The sequence below is a fragment of the Pogoniulus pusillus genome, unplaced genomic scaffold (assembly GCF_015220805.1).
Source record: "Pogoniulus pusillus isolate bPogPus1 unplaced genomic scaffold, bPogPus1.pri scaffold_62_arrow_ctg1, whole genome shotgun sequence".
NCBI classification, from domain to species: domain Eukaryota; kingdom Metazoa; phylum Chordata; class Aves; order Piciformes; family Lybiidae; genus Pogoniulus; species Pogoniulus pusillus.
In genome coordinates this window covers 781,576-796,866 of record NW_026974712.1, presented here as the reverse complement: position 1 = coordinate 796,866, position 15,291 = coordinate 781,576, and the positions used below count along the sequence as shown (strand labels likewise).

Below are 15,291 nucleotides of genomic sequence, written 5' to 3'. Positions count from 1 at the left end.
GGCGGCAGGAAGTGCCCCCGCGCCGCCCCGCCCCGCCGCACGCCGCCTGCGTAGCGGGACGCAAACAGCGTAAGGCAGCTCGGCGCACCCAGCGCCCCCCCCCGGCCCCGGCCCTGCCCGGCTTACGCAAACGGCGCAGCGGGGGCGCCCGGCGGCTCCCACCTTACCCCATCCCCGCTCCGTACGCAAACGGCGCAGCTCAGCGCAGGGCTTTACGCAAACGGCGTAACCCGGCAGGCAGCGGCGGCGGCACCGCTCGGCGCTCTCAGCCCGGCCGCGGCTCCGCCACCGGAGGCACCTCCGCACCCTCAGCACCCCGCAGCGGCGGTGGGGAAAGGCTTCCTCCGCTAAAACACACCGGGCCGGAGGCTGCGCACACGGCGTACGGCGTGGAGAATTCCGCGCAGCCCACGGCCGCCCCCGACCCGCGCTCCCCTCCCTCCGTGGGCGCAGCGGCTCCGCCACCGGCCCGGGACCGCGGCTAGGGCAGCGCCGCCCGACGCCGTCTGCGCACGGGGGAGGCCTCGGACCTGCGGGGCCGAGGGGGGCAGCGCCGCAGTTTGCGCAGGGGCTCCGTGACGCAGCGGCCGCGTTACGCAGTGCGGGTTACGCCGCCGGCGGGGCGACGTCAGAGGCGCCGGTGAGTGCCGGCAGCGCCGCTCCGCCGCCGCCCCCGCCCCCGCTCCCGCCCCGCACGCAGCCGCCGCGGCGCGGCCCCGGCTCTTACCTCAGGCGGCGGCGGCAGAGGCCGGGCCCGGGCCCGGCGCGTCCCGGGAGGCCGTCAGGGAGCGGCGAGGGGGGGAAGGAGAAGGGAAGGGGAAGGGGGAGAGGGGGGGGAGGGAGGCGGCCAGCGGCGGGCAGCGGCTCCGGGCAGCGGCGCGGTGCTGACCTCACCGCGCTGCGCCTGACGTCACGGCGCAAAAGGGGACACGCCCAGCGGCGTGACGTCACCGTCGCGGGGCGCGAGGCGCAGGCTCGGGGCGGGTGACGTCACGCGGCGGTGGGGGGGGGGAAGACGCGTCACGCGGCGGGGGTTTGTGACGTCAGCTGGCCACAGGGAACGCCGCGTGGGGCGGGGGTGACGTCATGGGACAGAGGGTCGAGGGTCACATGGAGTGTGACGTCATGGGAGGGACAGGTCGGGGCGGAGCTGTGATGTCATGTGGCAGAGGGGACAGGTCACATGGGCGGTGACGTCACAGTGGGGGAACGTGGCAAGAGGACAGGTCACATGGGTGGTGATGTCACATGGGGTGGGGCATGGGACAAGTCACATGGGTGGTGATGTCACATGGGGTGGGACATGGGGCAGGTCACATGGGTGGTGATGTCACATGGGATGGGACATGGGGCAGGTCACATGGGTGGTGATGTCACATGGGGTGGGACATGGGGCAGGTCACATGGGATGAGACATGGGACAGGTCACATGGGCGGTGATGTCACATGGGGTGGGGCATGGGACAAGTCACATGGGCTGATGTCACATGGGGTGGGGCATGGGACAGGTCACATGGGCGGTGATGTCACATGAGATGCAATGTCACATGAGGGGTCAGATCACATGGGCTGTGATGTCACAGGGCAGGGGGTGATGTCACATGGCGATGGCACAGCACAGAGCCGGCTGTGACATCACAGTGGTGTGTGGAACCCTACAGCCCAGGTGACATAGGCTGTGAGGTCACAGGGTGCAGGGGACAGGTGACACAGGGGTGTGACATCACAGTGGGGCTGTGGGGAGATGTCATGGGGTGGGCTGTGACATCACATCATGGAGGGGACGTGGCAGGGGCTGTGACGTCAGCCAGTGGGGGGCAATGTCGAGTGGCAGAGGGGATGCGGCACACGGTGGGGGGTGACATCATGGGGGGGGTGTCATGTGATGGGGTTGTGACATCATCCTGCAGAAGGGAGTGGTCATGGTGGGGGATGACATCACAGGGCAGGGTATTGGTGTCACACAGCAGGGGTGTGGTCTCACAGGGTGAGTTATGACATCACAGTGGTGGTGTGTGACGTCACATGGCGACTGACTGTCACAGGATGGGCTGTGAGGTCACAGCAGGATATGATGTCACAGGGCAGGCAGTGAGGTCACAGCAGGGGTGTGGCATCACAGGATGGGTTATGATGTCACACAGTTTGGGGTGACATCACAGGGCGGGTTATGATATCACAGTGGGGTGTGGCAGCACAGGAGGAGAATACAGCATCACATGGGAGATGACATCACAGGACAGGCTATGATGTCACAGGATGGGCTGGGACATCACAGGGCAGGTTATGACATCACACAGGGGAGTGACATCACAGGGTGTGTTATGACATCACAGGGTGGGCTGGGACATCACAGGGCAGGTTATGACATCACACAGTGGGGAGTGACATCACAGGGTGGGTTATGACATCACAGGATGGGCTGGGACATCACAGCAGTTGATGGCATCACAGGGCAGGCAATGATGTCACAGAATGGGCTGTGATGTCACGGGGCAGGTTATGACATCACAGGGAGGGGCCACATCAGAGCCCCTCCCCCATGGCCACCTCCAGGCGCCAGGGAGGGTCCGAGGCTGGGTGGCAGCCAGCACAAAGGGGGTCCCAAGGCACCCAAATTCCAGGGTTTGATCCCAGAACCCGGAGAATCCTTCGGGAAAAGAGCTGGGAGCTGCCAAGGACTCCAAAAAGGGGATTTGGAAGGGGGAGGGGGGAGGAATTTTGGGGGGGAAAAAGGAGGATTTTGGTCCAAAACTGCCAAAGGATCCAAGGATTTACTCAGTGGCTGCATCCTCACTGCTGTTTGGGGCTGGAGAATCCCTTAGGAAAAGGGTTTGGAAAATCCTTAGGGAAAAGGCTTTGGAGCTGCAAATTCCACTCAAAACCAAGAGATCAGTGGAGGAAAAAAAAGGGATTTTGGGGCGGGGGGGGGGGAGGATTTTGGAGGTAAAAAGAGGGATTTTGGGAAAGGATCCAAGGAAATACTCAGAGGCTGCACCCTCGCTGCTGGGTGGGGCTGGAGAATCCCTTAGGAAAAGGGTTTGGAGCTGCAAATTCCACTAGAAACAGGGGGAAGGTTGGAGAGGGAAAAAAATGGAATTTTTGGGGATAAAAAAACAGGATTTGGGGGAAAAAAATCAAGGATCCAAGGAAATACTCAGTGGCTGAACCCTCGCTGCTGCTTGGGTTGGGAAAATCCCTTAGGAAAAGGGTTTGGAGCTGCAAATTCCACCCAAAAAAGAGAGGGTTGGGAGGGGATAAAAAAGGGAATTTGGGGGATGGAGAAAAGGGATTTTGTGGGGAAAAAGGGAATTTGGGAGCTAAAAGTGGGGATTTAGGAGCTTAAAAGTGGGAATTTGGGAGCAAAAAATGGGAATTTGGGAGCTTAAAACTGGGGATTTGGGAGCTAAAAATGGGAATTTGGGAGCTTAAAACTGAGGATTTGGGAGCTAAAAATGGGAAATTTGGGGGAAAATTTGTAGGATAAAAAAAGACTTCTGGGATAAAGGGAATTTTGGGGAAAAAAAGGGAATTACAGATATAAAAAAAGGAATTTTTAAGGGTGAAAAGGGAATTTTTAGAGCTAAAAAGGGAATTTTAGAGGCAGAAAGGGAATTTTTAGGGAGAAAAAGGGGAAATTTTAGGGCCAAAATGGGAATTTTTAGGGAGAAAAAGGGAATTTTTAGGGTTAAAAAAGGAATTTTAGGGGCAAAAAGGAAATTTTTAGGGAGAAAAAGGGAATTTTTAGGGTTAAAAGAGGAATTTTAGGGGCAAAATGGGAATTTTTAGGGGAAAAATGGGAATTTTTAGGGGCAAAAAGGGGGATTTTTAGGGAGAAAAAGGGAATTTTTAGGGGGAAAATGGGAATTTTTAGGGGGAAAATGGGAATTTTTAGGGGCAAAAAGGGAATTTTTAGGAGAAAAAGGGAATATTTAGGGTGAAAAGAGGAATTTTAGGGGCAAAAAGATAATTTTTAAGGAGAAAAAGGGAATTTTTAGGGGCAGAAAGGGAATTTTTAGGGAGAAAAATTGAATTTTTAGAGTTAAAAGAGGAATTTTAGGGGCAAAATGGGAATTTTTAGGGAGAAAAATGGAATTTTTAGGGGCATAAAGGGATTTTTTAGGGAGAAAAAAGGGAATTTTTAGGGTTAGAGGAATTTTTAGGGTTAAAAGAGGAATTTTAGGGGCAAAATGGGAATTTGAGGGGCAAAATGGGAATTTTTAGGGGCAAAAAGGGGAATTTTTAGGGAGAAAAAGGGAATGTTAGGGGTAAAAAGGGAATTTTTAGGGAGAAAAAGCTATTTTTTAGGGTGAAAAGAGGAATTTTAGAGGCAAAATGGGATTTTTTAGGGAGAAAAATGGAATTTTTAGGGGCAGAAAGGGATTTTTTAGGGAGAAAAAGGGAATTTTAGGGTTAGAGGAATTGTTAGGGTTAAAAGAGGAATTTTAGGGGCAAAATGGGAATTTTTAGGGAGAAAAAATGATTTTTTAGGGTGAAAAGAGGAATTTTAGGGGCAAAAAGAATTTTTAAGGAGAAAAAGGGAATTTTTAGGGGCAGAAAGGGAATTTTTAGGGAGAAAAAGGTAATTTTTAAGGTTAGAAGAATTTTTAGGGAGAAAAATTGAATTTTTAGGGTTAAAAGAGGAATTTTAGGGGCAAAATGGGAATTTTTAGGGGCAAAAAGGGGAATTTTTAGGGAGAAAAGGGAATTTTTAGGGGCAGAAAGGGAATTTTTAGGGGCAAAAAGGGGAATTTTTAGGGAGAAAAGGGAATTTTTAGGGGCAGAAAGGGAATTTTTAGGGAGGAAAGGGAAATTTTATGGGCAAAAAGGGTTTTTTTGGGAGAAAAGGGGAACTTTAGGGGCAAAAGAGGAATTTTAGGGGCAAAAGGGGAATTTTTAGGGAGGAAGGAGGAATTTTAGGGGCAGAAAGGGAATTTTTAGGGAGGAAAGTGGAATTTTAGGGGCAGAAAGTGAATTTTAGGTCTAAAAGGGAATTTTTAGGGGAAAAAGGGAATTTCAGTAACCTCCTCTCTTAATTTCCTGACCCAAACACTAATAAAGCTCTGAATTCTTGCCCCAAATCCTCTCCTGGCAACTTCGGGAGGGAGGGAGGGAGGGGGGGGGAGGGAAGGGGTTGGGATGGTGGAAATCAAAACTCCTCCAATTCCCACATGGCAAAAAACCTTCCAAATGTTGGGAAAATTCCCCCAAAACGCCAGGATTTGGAGGGGGGGAGGGGGGGGAGATGGGAGGAGGTTGGGGTGGGGGGAGTGGGGAGGACACCAGCCCTGGAATCAAAGCCAAGGAGCCGCCGGGATCCAATCTCTGCTTTTATTCCACTTCCCAAACGTTTTTCCTTCTTTTCTGTTCCTTTTGTTTTTTGGAGAGGGGGAAATTTTTTTTAAGGTTTTGGGGTTTTTTTTTTTTGGGGGGGGGGGGGGAGAGGGGAGAGAGGGAGAAAGGGGGGGGGAGGGGAAATCCTAAGATAAAAAAATTCCCTCCCCCCCCTCCAAAATCCCACTGGAATGGGGCCTCAAGGAGGGATTCTTTGGGGTTTGGGTTTTTGTTTTTTCCCATTCTTCATCCTAAAATAAAAGGAAAAATGCTGGAGGGGGTGGGGAGGGGGAGGGGAAAAGAGAGGGAAGGGAGAGGGAAACGAAGCAAATTCCACACCAGTTGGGTCCCTTCCAACTAAATCCCAAAATTCCCTATTTTTTGGAGGCTGGAAGAGGGGGGGGGGGGGGGGGAGGGGGGAGATGTTTCCAACCAAAAGAACCCAAAAGAAAAACCAAGGATGGATTTTACCCAAATATTCACAGTTATTCCGGTTGGGGCTCCGCTGCCGGAGCCTCTTCCTCCTCTTCCTCATTCCCGTTCTCCTGCTCCTCCTCTTTGCCTGCCCAACCCTCAGGTTCGTTTTGGGGTGAAACAGAGGATTTTGGGGAATTTTTGGGAAGCGTGGGCGGTTCCTCCGCCGATTCCTCCGACGGCGCCGCCGCTGTTGCTGCTGCTGCTGTCGCTGCTGCTGCTGCAGCTGCTGCTGCTGCCGCCGCCTCCGGCGCTTCCGACGCCGCCGCCTCCGAGGGCATCTCCTCCGCTTCCAGGTCGTCGTCCTGCAGGAAGGGTGGCATCAGCAGGGGCTTGGGAGGCTGATCGGACTCGCCCAGGTTCTTCAGGAATTCCTCAGCTTTGGAAAACTCTTGGGAAGCCTCCGGAGCTTCTGTGCTTCCCACTTCTCCTTCCGGAGCCGCTGGAGCGGGGCCGCTTTCGGCGCTGGCTTCGGTCGCTCCTTCGGCGGCGCCGTCGCCGCCTTCCAGGGGTTCGTCCACGTCTTGATCCCCGATTTCATCCGTGAAGGGATCTTCTCCCTAGGGAAAAAAAACGGGATAGAGGAAGAGAAGGGGGAAAAGGCATCGGCTGGAGGGGGAGGCACCGGGAAATGTCCACCCTGGAAGATCTGGAGAGGTTTGGTGGTCACCAAAGAGTCCCTTTTGGTCTCGGTTGAAAAGGGGGAAAAGAAAGGATCCGGCGTGGAAAATCCAGAAGGATTGGGAAATTCCAGAAGGAAGAGAGAGGAGGGAGAAAGCTCCTGGGGAGCACCGGGAAAGGAGCTCGGCAGGATAGGGAAGATGCTGGAATTGGGGATGCGGATCCCTAAAGGAAGCTGCAGCCGCAGGGAGGCGGCTCCGGGATCCCAGCCCGGCAGGGTCTGGATGCGCTCGGAGCATCCCCAGGGACAAGCGCAGGGCTTAGGGAATTCTGGGGAGGGGAAGTGGGAATCTTGAAAGGATTTTGGAGGCTTTGGGGCATTCTTAAGGATTTTGGGGAGGAATTTCGGGATTTTGGGGGAATTGTGGAGTTTTGCTGTGGGAGATTTTTTTGGCCTTTCCAGGAATTCTGGGGTTTTCTTTGGGAATTTGGGAGGATTTTGGTCTCAGTTTTTGGGGGGCTTGGGAATGTTGGGAATGATTTTGGAGGCGTTTGGGGGATTCCTTTTGGATTTTTGGGGCTGTTACTGGATCTTTTTGGGTGGATTTTGGGGTTTTGGGGGAAAATTGGGAATTGTGGATTTTCCTGTGGGATTTTTAAGCTGTTTTTGTAGGAACTGGATGATTTTTCTGGATTTTGGGGGGGATTTTTCTGAATTTTAGGGAGCTTGGGAATTTTTAGGGAGGATTTTGGAGGCATTTTGGGGATATTTTTGGGGCTGTTGCTGGAATTTTTGGGGTGAATTTCTGGAATTTGGGTTAAATGTTTGGATTTTGGGAATTTTTTAAGGATTTTGGAGGCATTTTGGAGTTTTTTTTTGCATTTTTGGGGCTGTTGCTGGAATTTTTTGGGGTGAAGTTTTGGAATTTGGGTCAAATTTTTGGATTTGGGGAATTTTTTAAAGGATTTTGGAGGAATTTGGGGGATTTTTTTGCATTTTTGGGGCTGTTGTTGGAATTTTTTGGGTGAAGTTTTGGATTTTGGGTTAAATGTTTGGATTTGGGGAATTTTTGAAGGATTTTGGAGGAATTTGGGGTTTTTTTGGGGACTTTTGGGCCTGTTGCTGGAATTTTTTGGGGTGAATTTCTGGAATTTGGGTTAAAATTTTGAATTTTGGGAATTTTTTAGAGGATTTTGGAGGCATTTTGGGTTTTTTATTTTACTTTTGAGGCTGTTGCTGGAATTCTTGGGGTGAATTTCTGGAATTTGGGTTAAATTTTTGGATTTTGGGAATTGTGAAAGGATTTTGGAGGCATTTGGGTTTTTTTTTACTTTTGGGGCTGTTGCTGGAATTTTTTGGGTGAATTTCTGGAATTGGGGTTAAATTTTTGTATTTGGGGAATTTTTTAAAGGATTTTGGAGGCATTTGGGGATTTTTTTGCATTTTTGGGGCTGTTGCTGGATTTTTTGGGGTGAATTTCTGGAATTTGGGTTAAATGTTTGGATTTTGGGAATTTTTAAAGGATTTTGGAGGCATTTTGGAGTTTTTTTTGCATTTTTGGGGCTGTTGCTGGAATTTTTTGGGGTGAAGTTTTGGAATTTGGGTCAAATTTTTGGATTTGGGGAATTTTTTAAAGGATTTTGGAGGAATTTGGGGGATTTTTTTGCATTTTTGGGGCTGTTGTTGGAATTTTTTGGGTGAAGTTTTGGATTTTGGGTTAAATTTCTGGATTTGGGGAATTTTTTAAAGGATTCTGGAGGCATTTTGGGGATTTTTTTGCATTTTTGGGGCTGTTGCTGGAATTTTTGGGGTGAATTTCTGGAATTTTGGAGGCATTTTTGGGATTTTTTTGCATTTTGGGGGCTGTTGCTGGAAATTTTGGGGTGAATTTTTGGAATTTGGGTTAAACTTTTGGATTTGGGGAATTTTTTAAAGGATTTTGGAGGTATTTTGGGGCTTTTTTTGCATTTTTGGGGCTGTTGCTGGATTTTTTGGGGTGAATTTCTGGAATTTGGGTTAAATGTTTGGATTTGGGGAATTTTTGAAGGATTTTGGAGGAATTTGGGGTTTTTTTTGGGACTTTTGGGCCTGTTGCTGGAATTTTTTGGGGTGAATTTCTGGAATTTGGGTTAAAATTTTGAATTTTGGGAATTTTTTAGAGGATTTTGGAGGCATTTTGGGTTTTTTATTTTACTTTTGAGGCTGTTGCTGGAATTCTTGGGGTGAATTTCTGGAATTTGGGTTAAATTTTTGGATTTGGGGAATTTTTTTAAGGATTTTGGAGGCATTTTGGGGACTTTTTTGCATTTTTGGGGCTGTTGCTGGAATTTTTGGGGTGAATTTCTGGAATTTGGGTTAAATGTTTGGATTTTGGGAATTTTTTAAAGGATTCTGGAGGCATTTTGGGGATTTATTTAGGATTTTGGGGGCTGTTGCTGGAATTTTTTGGGTGAAGTTTTGGAATTTGGGTCAAATTTTTGGATTTGGGGAATTTTTTAAAGATTTTGGAGGAATTTGGGGGATTTTTTTGCATTTTTGGGGCTGTTGTTGGAATTTTTTGGGTGAAGTTTTGGAATTTGGGTTAAATGTTTGGATTTTGGGAATTTTTTAAAGGATTCTGGAGGCATTTTGGGGATTTTTTTTGCATTTTTGGGGCTGTTGCTGGAATTTTTGGGGGGAATTTCTGGAATTTGGGTTAAATTTTTGGATTTTGGGAATTTTTTAAGGATTTTGGAGGCATTTGGGTTTTTTTTCTTTACTTTTGAGGCTGTTGCTGGAATTCTTGGGGTGAATTTCTGGAATTTGGGTTAAATGTTTGGATTTTGGGATCTTTTAAAGGATTTTGGAGGCATTTTGGGGATTTTTTTAGGATTTTTGGGGCTGTTGCTGTATCTTTTTAAGTGAAATTTTGGAATTTGGGTTAAATTTCTGGATTTGGGGAATTTTTAGAAGGATTTTGGAGACTTTTTGGGATTATTTTGGGATTTTTGGGGCTGTTGCTGGAGTTTTTGGGGTGAATTTCTGGAATTTGGGTTAAAATTGTGGACTTTGGGAATTTTGAAAGGATTTTGGAGGCATTTTGGGGATTTTTTGGGTGAACTTTAGGAATTTGGGTTAAATTTCTGTATTTGGGGAATATTTTGAAGGATTTTGGAGACTTTGGGGGATTTTTTTAGGCTTTTGGGGGCTGTTGGTGGAATTTTTTGGGTGAATTTCTGGAATTTGGGTTAAATTTTTTGATTTGGGGATTTTTTTAAAGGATTTTGGAAGCATTTTGGGGATTTTTGAGGCTGTTGCTGAATTTTTGGGGTGAGGTTTTGGAATTTGGATGAAACTTTTGGATTTGGGGAATTTTTTAAGGATTTTGGAGGCATTTGGGGGATTTTTTTGGTGCTGTTGCTGGATTTTCTTGGGTGAAGTTTAGGAATTTGGGTTAAGTTTCTGGAATTGGGGAATTTTTTAAAGGATTTTGGAGGCATTTTTGGGATTTTTGAGGCTGTTGCTGGAATTTTTTGGGTGAATTTTTGGAATTTGGGTTAAATTTCTGGATTTGGGGAATTTTGAAGGATTTTGAAGCATTTTTTGGGATGTTTTAGGCTTTCTGAGGCTGTTGCTGGAATTTTTGGGGTGAAGTTTTGGAATTTGGTTAAAATTTCTGGATTTTGGGATCTTGTAAAGGATTTTGGAAGCATTTGGGGGCTTTTTTTGGGATTTTTTTGAACTGTTGCTGGAATTTCTGGAATTTGGGTTGAATTTCTGGATGTTGGGAATTTTTTTAAGGATTTTTTGGAGGCATTTTGGGGATTTTTTGAGGATTTGGGGGGCTGTTACTGCAAGTTTTCTGGGTGAAGTTTTGGAATTTCATCTAAATTTCTGGATTTTGGGATTTTTTTAAGGATTTTGAAGCATTTTTTAGATGTTTTCAGCTTTTTGAGGCTGTTGCTGGAATTTTGGGGGTGAATTTTTGGAATTTGGGTAAAATTTCTGGATTTGGGGATTTTTTTTAAGGATTTTGGAGGCATTTGGGGGATTTTTGGGACTGTTGCTGGAATTTCTGGAATTTGGGTTAAATTTTTGGATTTTGGGGAAATGTGAAAATATTTTGGAGGCATTTTGGGGATTTTTTAGGCTTTTTGGGACTGTTGCTAGAATTTTTGGGGTGAATTTTTGGAATTTGGGTTAAATTTTGGGCTTTTGGGGAATTTCTTAAAGGCTTTTGGAGGCATTTTTGGGATTGTTGCTGGAATTTCTGGAATTTGGGTTAAAGTTTTGGATTTGGGGCATTTTTAAAAGGGTTTTGGAGGCATTTTGGGGATTTTTGGGGCTGCCACTGCAATTTTTGGGGTGAATTTCTGGAATTTGGGTTAGATTTCTGGATTTTGGGAACAATGGAAGTTTTCCATGGGATTTTTTTTTAGGCTTTTCCAGGAATTTTTGGATTTTTTTTTAATTTGGGGAGATTTTTCTTACTTCTGGAGGAAGCTTTGGAATTTCTTGAGGGATTTCAGAGACATTCTGGGGATTCTTTAGGCTGCTACTGCAATTTGGGGGGGGAATTTTGGGGATCTGGGGAAAATTTGGCGATTTTGGGGTTTTATTATGGGAGATTTGGAAATTTTTGGAGGGATTTTGGAGGTGGTTTTTGGAATCATTGTTTTTTAACTGATATTTTTTGGAATCTTTTTGGTTTTGAGGTCAGAGGCTCACAGGATCAGAGGCTCACAGCACCTCTGGAAGGGACTCAAGGAGCTCATCCAGTCCAACCCCCCCCCACCAGAGCAGGACAATCCTAACACAGGTCACAGGAACACATCCAGGCAGGGCTGGAAAGGCTCCAGGGAAGGAGACTCCACAACCTCTCTGGGCAGCTCTGGGACCCTTCCAGGGAAGAAGTTCCCCCCTGGTGTTGAGCTGGAGCCTCCTGTGCTGCAACCTGCACCCATTGCTGCTTGTCCTAGCCCAGGGAGCAGTGAGCAGAGCCTGTCCCCTCCTCCTGGACCCCAGAGCCTGTCCCCCCACCTCCTGTTCCCCTGGAGCCTGTCCCTTGCACCTGACCCCCAAAGCCTGTCCCCTGTTTGGGGTTTTTTGTTTGGGTTTTTTTTTGTTTGTTTGTTTGTTTGCTTTTGTTTGGGTTTTTTTTGTATTTTTTTTTTTTAGGGTTTTTTGTTTGGGGGTTGTTTGTTGGTTGTTTTTGAGTGTGGGTTTTTTTTGTTGTTGTTGTTTTTTTCCCTTTGGATGTTTTGTTTGGGTTTTTTGTTTGTTTGGGTTTGTTGAGTTTTGGGTCTTTTTTTTGTTTGGTTTTTTTCTTTGGGGTTTTTTGTGGGTTTTTTTTTGGTTGTTGTTGTTTGGGGGTTTTGTTTGTTTTCGTTTGGGGTTTTTGTGTCTTTGGTTTTTGGGTTTTTTTTGTTTGTTTGTTTGTTTGTTAGTTTGTTTTTTCCCTTTGGAATGTTTGTTTGTTTGTTTGGGTTTGTTGGGTTTTTTTGGTCTTTTTTTTTGTTTGGGTTTTTTCCTTTGGGTTTTTTTTGGTTGGTTGGTTGGTTGGGTTGCTTTTTTGGGTGTTTTTAATGGGGTTTTTTTTGTTTGTTTGCTTTTGTTTGGGTTTTTTAATTTTTTCTTCTTTGGGTTTTTTTGGTTTGGGGTTTTTTTGTTTGGTTTTGTGGGTTTGTTTGGGTTTTTTTGGTTTTTGTTTGGTTTGGGGGGGATTTTTGTTTGTGAGTTTTTTTCTGTTGCTTTGTTTGGAAGTTTTTTTTTGTTTGGGTTTTTTGTTTTTGTTTGTTTTCTTTTTGTTTGGTTGTTTTTTTGTTTGCCCTTTTTTTTAGAGGGGTGTTTTGTTTGGTTTTTGTTTAGGGTTTTTTGTTTTGGGGTTTTTTTTTGTTAGTTTTGTTTCTTTGGTGGGATTTTTGTTTGGTTTTTGTTTCTTTTTTGTATTTTTTTTGTGGGGGGGTTTATTTGTTTTTTTTTTGGGGGGGGGTGTTTGCTTTTTTTGTTTGGTATTTGCTTTGTTTTCCTTTTTTGGTTTGGTTTATATTTGTTTGGAGTATTTTAAGGTTTGTTTTTTTGTTTATTTGGGTTTTTTTGGATTGGGTTTTTTGGTGTTGTTTTGTTTGGAGTTTTTTGTTTGGGGTTGGTTTATTTTGTGGGTTTTTTTTAATTTGGTTTAGTTTTTTTGTGTTGCTTTGGGATTTTGGTTTTTTTTTTTTTTTTTTTGTTTGGGTTTTTTTGTTTGGGGATTTTTGTTTGGGTTTGGGTGGGGTTTTTTTGTTTGCTTTTTTGTTGTTTTTTTTGGTGGGGTGTTTGGTTTTTTTGGGGGGGGTGTCATTTTTTTGCCCCTTTTTATCCCCTTTCCCCCCTTTTTAACCCCTTTTTACCCCCTTTTTACATTTCTGGGTTTCTCTGATTTCATTTGTTGTGGTTTGGGAGTTTTTTCTTTTCACATATTTGTTGATTTTTCTCTATTTTTGGGGGGGGTTGAACCTTTTCTTTCTTTCCTTTCTCATGTATCAATTTCATTTCCCCATTTAATGAATTTAACTTAGTCATTTAGTTCATTTAATTCACAACTTCAACTCATTGTTAATTAATGCAATCATTGTTGTTATCATCACCAGAGAACCACAGAATCAGGCAGGGTTGGAAGGGAGCACAAGGAGCAGGCAGTGCCAACCCCCCCTGCCATGCCCAGGGACACCTAACCCTAGAGCAGGGGTTGGGTTTGGAGGCACATCTCAGCCAAACACTTCTGGACTTAGAATCACAGAACCACAGAATCAGGCAGGGTTGGAAAGGACCACAAGGAGCAGGCAGTGCCAACCCCCTGCCATGCCCAGGGACACCTAACCCTAGAGCATGGATTGGGTTGTGAGGCACATCTCAACTGACCACTTCTGGAGTTAGAATCACAGAACCACAGAATCAGGCAGGGTTGGAAGGGAGCACAAGGAGCAGGCAGTGCCAACCTCCCCTGCCATGCCCAGGGACACCTAACCCTAGAGCATGGATTGGGTTGTGAGGCACATCTCAACTGACCACTTCTGGACTTAGAATCACAGAAGCACAGAATCAGGCAGGGTTGGAAGGGAGCACAAGGAGCAGGCAGTGCCAACCCCCCCTGCCATGCCCAGGGACACCTAACCCTAGAGCAGGGGTTGGGTTTGGAGGCACATCTCAGCCAAACACTTCTGGACTTAGAATCACAGAACCACAGAATCAGGCAGGGTTGGAAGGCACCACAAGGAGCAGCCAGTCCCAACCCCCCCTGCCAAGCCCAGGGACACCTAACCCTAGAGCAGGCTGCACACAGCCTCAGCCAGCCTGGCCTCAAACACCTCCAGCCATGGGGCCTCAACCCCCTCCCTGGGCAACCCCTGCCAGGCTCTCACCACTCTCCTGCTCAACAACCTCCTCCTCACCTCCAGCCTCACTCTCCTCACCTCCAGCTCTGCTCCATCCCCCCCAGTCCTGCCACTCCCTCACAGCCTCAAAAGCCCCTCCCCAGCTTTTTTCACAGCATCACACACAGCATCACAGTGTCACAGCATCACAGCATCACCAAGGTTGGAAGAGACCTCACAGCTCATCAAGTCCAACCCTTTAGCACAGAGCTCAAGGCCAGACCATGGCACCAAGTGCCACGTCCAGTCCTGCCTTGAACAGCTCCAGGGACGGCGACTCCACCACCTCCCCGGGCAGCCCATTCCAGTGCCCAATGACTCTCTCAGGGAAGAACTTTCTCCTCACCTCCAGCCTAAATCTCCCCTGGCACAGCCTGAGGCTGTGTCCTCTCGTTCTGGTGCTGGCCACCTGAGAGAAGAGAGCAAGCTCCCCCTGGCCACAACCTCCCCTCAGGTAGTTGCAGACAGCAATGAGGTCTGCCCTGAGCCTCCTCTTCTCCAGGCTAACCAATCCCAGCTCCCTCAGCCTCTCCTCGTAGGGCTGTGCTCAAGGCCTCTCCCCAGCCTCGTTGCCCTTCTCTGGACACGCTCAAGCATCTCAATGTCCCTCCTAAACTGGGGGGCCCAGAACTGAACACAGCACTCAAGGTGTGGTCTAAGCAGTGCAGAGTACAGGGGCAGAATGACCTCCCTGCTCCTGCTGGCCACACCATTCCTGATGCAGGCCAGGATGCCACTGGCTCTCTTGGCCACCTGGGCACACTGCTGGCTCATGTTCAGGCAGGTATCAATCAGCACCCCCAGATCCCTCTCTGTCTGGCTGCTCTCAGCCACTCCCACCCCAGCCTGTATCTCTGCATGGGGTTGCTGTGGCCAATTTTTGGAGCCACCTTCAGATGCTGGAAGGCCACAAGAAGGTCCCCTGGGAGCCTCCTCTGCTCCAGCCTGCACAGCCCCAACTCTTTCAGGCTGTGCTCACAGCAGAGCTGCTGCAGCCTCTGAGCATCCTCCTGGCCCTGCTCTGGGCTGGATCAAGTTGTTGCTATTATTAGTAGTACTATTATTAATTATTACTATTATTAAAGTCTTTCCTTTCTGCCTCACTCTAGCAACTATTTAGTGATGGACTGAGGAGTTCCTTGGCTTTGTTTGGCCTTTTGGCTGCTTTCCAACCATGGGAATCCATTCCTTGGGGCAGAAATTCTTGGGGGGGTGGTTTGGGGTTGGATGTTTTGGGTGAAGTCTTTTGGGTTTTGGGGCTTGTTTAAAGGTTCTGTAGGGGGGAAGGAGATCTCTGGCAGGGATTTTTGGGGTGAATTTAATTTCTGGTGATTTTTGGGGTTGATTCTTTGGGGTTTGGGTTTCTTTAGAGGCTTTTTTGGGGGGGAGATCTCAGGTAGATATTTTTTGGGGTAAATTTCATTTCTGGTGATTTTTTGGGTTGATTCTTTTGGGGTTTGGGTTTCTTCA

General features: G+C 47.3%; 1 protein-coding gene across 3 annotated transcripts in view; it reads right to left on the bottom strand.

Annotated features, from left to right (window-relative positions):
- Positions 1 to 5,413: 5,413 nt before the first annotated feature.
- LOC135174358 (A-kinase anchor protein 8-like) overlaps positions 5,414 to 15,291 on the bottom strand; it is a 52,859-nt gene continuing 42,981 nt past the window's right edge. For all 3 annotated transcript variants that reach the window (XM_064141623.1, XM_064141626.1, XM_064141625.1), the window contains exon 13: positions 5,414 to 6,368. In XM_064141623.1, the coding sequence (XP_063997693.1) occupies positions 5,820 to 6,368 (549 nt within the window). In that variant the 3' untranslated portion in view covers positions 5,414 to 5,819. The remainder of the gene's footprint in view (positions 6,369 to 15,291) is intronic.